The sequence below is a fragment of the Carlito syrichta genome, unplaced genomic scaffold, assembly GCF_000164805.1.
Source record: "Carlito syrichta isolate Samal-C Ts95f unplaced genomic scaffold, Tarsius_syrichta-2.0.1 Scaffold103403, whole genome shotgun sequence".
In the NCBI taxonomy this organism is placed as follows: Eukaryota; Metazoa; Chordata; class Mammalia; order Primates; family Tarsiidae; genus Carlito; species Carlito syrichta.
The window spans coordinates 58,092-63,566 of NW_007047499.1; the positions used below are offsets into that span (position 1 = coordinate 58,092).

A 5,475-nucleotide genomic window follows, 5' to 3' on the forward strand; every position below is an offset into this window, starting at 1 on the left:
TGGTGTCACTCAAGCCCATTTCCACGGATTTTACTCGGGCTGCCCTGCTCACTTTGGTCTAAGTTCTCGGACATCCCATTTCTGTCTCTGTCTGCTCTGACTACTAGAAAGCGTTTTTCAGTCCTTAAAAATTTTTTTAGGAAAGACGGGGTCTCTCCATATTGCCGTGCCTGGTCTCCAACTCCTGGCCTCAAGCGATCCTCCGGACATGGCCTCCCCAAACGCTGGGATTACAGGCGTGGGTTATCGTGCCCTTCCTCTTGAGGGCCTCGGAATTCGCTCTCAGCCACACCAGGGCTGACTGAGCCGCGAGGCGCACTCGACCCCGGAACTACTCCTTCCAGCAGACTAGAGCTCCCGGCCGACTTCGGAAAGAACGCCATTGACAGGCAGAGCCGAGTTGCATGCTGGGAGCATTCCTGTAGTTCCGGTCTCAACTTCCGGGCATTCTTCCGCGATGAACTACATTTCCCAGAAGCCTCCAAGGCACAGGTCTCTTAGGGTCGGGGCGAGTTTGCTTGCGAAACGCTGTCTCTGTCTTGCTCCCGGACTCCGAGATTTTCTTTGCTCTTATTCCCATAAGCCTCTGGGTCCCTTTCCAACGTCCTCAAGGTTCTTGGACTCTGCGCGGTGAGTTGGTCGCGTCCGTAGTAGTAATCAACCCAGTGAGGCTGGGAGGGCTCCAGTGGACTTCGCCCGGGTCCGATCGGAACCGGTAGTAAGGGTGGGGACGGGGTCGGGGGCGCTAGAGGTCGGGGAGACTCCTGTGACGGACAGGGCATGTCGTGTAGGAGCCTCGAGCCTGTGTGTGCGCGAGCGGCTGAGGGGGTCAGAGGGTGACAGGCGGCGTGACAGGGCCGGGGTGTGTGTCCGCGATGTTGGGTGCGGTTGGGGATGTGTGACGGGGTGATGGGGTGTGCGGACGCCTTTGTAAGTGTGGCTTGCTGCGATCAAGTGCTGCAGATTTCCTTTGGGCTGTCTTTGGTTCTGCCACAGTTAAATGACCGCAAGAAAGAGGTCCGTGCTAAGCCCCAGAATGAACGTTTCAAGCAAGAAGGATGAGAATCTTGGATTTGGAAGTGTCCTCGGAACAGGCTCCTGGGAAGACATGATGAGGAGGTTCTAGAGGTGGGATTCCTGGGGCGGGGGTGGAGGGGTGGGGCGCTCTAGGAGCTCTCTGGGGGCCAGTGACATGTTTCAGAGTCCCTGCAACCAGACCTCTGTCCCCAAGACTTGCTGTAAACTCAGAATCAGACTCTAAACAACTTTTAAATTCCGTTTGGTTGTGTGGATGCGTCCCTAGAGGGTGTTTTGGTTTTGAGTTCTTAATTATGTCTGTCTGTGCTGTGAGAAATGCTGGTATCTCATGATTCCCTCTTTTCCCCAGGGTCCCCAGGTTCTTAAGAAGGACCTTGAGGAGGAGGAAATAATTTTTGCATATTTAGAAATCAAAGTTCAGATGAATTTGTGTTTCTTTTTTAAACAATTACTTTTGTTTCTAGATCATGAAAACATTTGTTTTCCTTGGTCTTAAATAGCTTGACTAGTAGTGTCTATACTAGGTCTTCCTGGTGAGTGACCCACCATGCTGGTGCATCCTTCTTCTCAGTGGCATCTGACTGTCCTTCTCCTCAATGATTCGCCACCTATTTGTATGGCAAATTGTTCAAATCCTCCAGTGCTTTCTGATAGTATTTAAAAAAACACTTCCTGGAGATTAATGTTAGAGCCTTACTTTAGACTATGATTACTTGAGGAGATTAGTAATTAGGTGGTATTATGTACAAATATTTTTTATTATTTTCATAGTCATGATTTTTAAAGCAAGGCAAGGTTGCAGACAATAAATGACAATAGTATCTATTTTGTGAGGCTTTTAGGCATGGAAATGTGATTGAACTTTGAGCATATGGGTTTGCACCAACAAGAGCAAGGACTTTCAGATAATCTTCAGGCAGAATGTGCAACATAACAAGCATTCGTTGTTTCACATCCAGTTTTGTGTGACTTGTGAGAGGCAGCACTATGTTGCAGTTAGGCTCTGGAGTTTGAGTATCTGAATTCAAATCCTGGCTCTGCCTGTTGCTAGCTGTGTGTGCTTAGACAATCTATGCCACAACTATAAAATGGGGACAAAAATGATACCTACTTAATGGAGTTGTAATGACATAAAGTGAAGTTAAAATGTGTAAAGCTCTTTAGAGCAGTGTCTGTCCCATACTATGGGCTTTCTAAATATTAAGAGTTGGACTGGGCGTGGTGGCTGACACCAGTCATCGCAACATTTTGGGAGACTGAGGCAGGAGAGTTACTTGAGCCCAGGAGTTCAAGACCAACCTGGGCAACATAGTGAGACCTCATCTCTACAAAAAAATGAAAAAATTAGCTGGGCATGGTGGTGCTTACCTATAGTGCCAGCTACTCTGGAGGCTGAGGCAGGAAGATCACTTGAGCCCAGGGGGTTGAGGCTGTGGTGAGCTATGATTGTGCCACTGCACTCCAGTCTGGGCAACAGAGTGAGACCCTGACTCAAAAAAAAAAAAAAAAAAAGAGATGATGTTATGTGGCATTTATGAATCATTCCCCATTAACTTTTTTTAGATCAGGAGCAGCAGAAATACAAAGATTGTGAGGGGTGCTTGCAAGTCAGAAAAAAGTGGCCAGATGCTCAAATGATCTTGGACAGGAAATCTTAACCTGAGGTCTTCTTTGTTCATTGACGAGTGTCCAGGGATCATAAACTCCTTGAAATTCAGGCCAGGATTTTTGTAAATATTTGTAAGTGTGTTTTTTCACATGGGCAAAATGTATATAATTTCATGAGATTATCAAAAATGAACATGACCCACAAAGATCTAGCTTCACTGGTCTGGAACAGAGACTGTAATAGTTGGGAAGGAGCTTAAACTAAATGAGTGTCTAATATAGTGGAAATAGTTAAGTAAATTGCAGCATATCCTGTGATGGAGTAATACGCACCTTAAAAAAATTAGGAGTATGGAGCATCAAAAGATGGAAAAATATAAATGGTATAATATTAAGCAATTACTATAGTTATGAACAAGAGTATTTGAGAATAGTCTGAATCCCATCTAATAAGACAGGGTTTTGGAAGACATTTTTTTTTTTTTTGAGTTGGAGTCTCTCTGTGTTGCCCAGGCTGGGGTGCAGTGGCATGCTCACAGCCACCGCAGCCTCGACCTGCTGGGCTCAGACGATTCTTCCTACTCAGCCTTCCAAGTAGTTGGAACTGCACGCGTGTGCCACCACACCCAGCTCATTTTTTGATTTATTGTAGAGACAAGGTCTCGCCAAGTTGCCCAGGTGGGTCTTGAACCTGTGGACTCAGGCAGTCTTCTCACCTCGGCCTCGCAAAGTGGGATTATAGGTGTGAGCTGCTGCGCCTGGTCTTGGAAGACATTTTTAAAGGATGTTTCAAAAATGTTATTTTAGTTGGTCATTCAGTGAAGTGGAAAGCTACACTTATTGAGCATCTACTCTGTACTAAATACTGTTCTATTTATGTACATATATTTTCTTTCACAGACGTTGGAGGTGGCTTACCTAATTGGTGTTGACTCACAGAAGAATCGTGAAAGTGTCTCACTGTGTTGATGAGTAACTTCTACAGGATGTTCAACAGCTGGTAGGTGTAATTTTTTTCAGGCCTACTGATTTTCAGTGTTGGTCTCATTTTTTTTTCAGTTTTTTTTTTTTTTTGAGTTGGAGTCTCACTCCATCACCCAGACTGGAGTGTAGTGGCACACTTCTGGCCACCGCAGCCTTGACCCTCTGGGATCCAGCGATCCTTTCGCCTCAGCCTTCACAGTAGCTAGAATTACAGGCACGCGCTACCATGCCCGGCTAATTTTTTATTTATTGTAGAGATGAGGTCTTGCCAAGTTGTCCGAGCGGGTCTTGAACCCGTGGGCTCAGGCAATCCACTCATCTTTAGCCTCCCTAAGTGCTGTGATTACAGGTTCAGCCACCGAGCCTGACTTTTTCAGTTTTTTAATGACTGAAATATATCCCCTCCTGTCACTCAGTTGTTTCCTATTGAAAATGTCTTTATATTTCTAATGGAATTAATGTAAAGCTTAGTGCAAAAAATTCAGCAATTGAAGAAATGCATAGAGAAGGAAGTTAAAATTACTTCCTTTAGAGTTATTCTTAATATTTTAGAGTAGTTTTATTCACGTCTTTTTCCTGTGAGCCTTTGTGTCTGGCTTTGTTTCTGCAGAATAAAACGACAGTAATTGGTGAGATAAATGAGTTGAAGACCCTCTAGCTCTTAGGTTGAAAAAGAAATCCAACCCAGCTATCGTTTTCATTTTATTTTTTGAATTGGAGTCTCACTCTGTCACCCAGGCTAGAGTACAGTGGCTTGCTTACATAAGGCCACCGCAGCCTCAACCTGCTGGTCTCAGACAGTGCTCCCACCTCTGTCTTCCAAGTAGCTGGAACTACAGGCATGCACCACCATACCCGCTAATTTTTCTTGATTTATTGTAGAGATGAGGTCTCGCCAAGTTGTCCAGGCTGGTCTTGAACCCTTGGGCTCAGGCGATTATCTCGCCTATGCCTCCTGAAGTACTGGGGTTACAGGTGTGAGCCACCACACCCAGCTGGGTCTTATTTTAATCTTGAGTGTTTAGAGAGTAAAGGGAGGTGCCATTGACTCCCTTCTTATTTGAAAACCTTCCAGTATTTACAGCCTTTAAGATTATAGAAATGCCATTTAAAAATCAATTATCAGGGCAACAAAGACAGACTTTTAGAATTAGATTATTTTAAAGATTACTTCTACAGAGAATAGCAATAATCTCCAGTGTACAGCCATCTCACAAGAAAATATATTTTACAAATAATGTTTCCAAGGACAGATATAAATACCAGAAGGTAAAATAAGAAGGTTATAGTTGTAAATATTCAAGAAAACCACCAATTGGTACAGAACAAGACTGAGCCTCTGATTAAGTTCTCAGCTTGACACCTAATTGGTATATTGAACAGACAGGATGCCGAACGTGTCTTTCCATCTGCGTCTCCTGGGAGGATGGGATATTTTTGCTGTATCTTTTTGAGAACCTGTTTTGCTCCCATTGTTATTTAGGAAGAATAGTGAACTCAAGACTGAGCTGTCAAATTTTAGTTAGCACTGTAAGAAAGTGAGCCTGAGAAGGACAAATTTTACTATGAGCAAAATAGAAAGAGTAGTATTAAGTTTCTTTATTATAATGGGATAAAGGTCAGTAACATTCTTCATCTTCAATAACAATCGCTAAAACTGATATTTAAGCAATTGTTGTATACCATTCAGTATTTTGTGTAGTTTTCTTACTTATTCTTCAATGCAGCCATCTGTGGTAGACTCTGTTCTTATCCCTCTTTTTCTTTCTTTTTTTTTTTTTGAGTTGGAGTCTCACTCTGTCGCCCAGACTGGAGTGCAGTGGCCGGGAGCCTCGACCTGCTGGG

General features: G+C 44.0%; 1 protein-coding gene across 1 annotated transcript in view; it reads left to right on the forward strand.

Annotated features, from left to right (window-relative positions):
• Nucleotides 1-584: 584 nt before the first annotated feature.
• LOC103267977 (zinc finger protein 283) overlaps nt 585-5,475 on the forward strand; it is a 16,050-nt gene continuing 11,159 nt past the window's right edge. The window contains 3 exon segments of the mRNA XM_008065539.2: nt 585-630; nt 964-1,128; nt 3,547-3,646. Coding sequence (XP_008063730.1) covers nt 3,615-3,646 — 32 coding nt within the window. The 5' untranslated portion in view covers nt 585-630; nt 964-1,128; nt 3,547-3,614.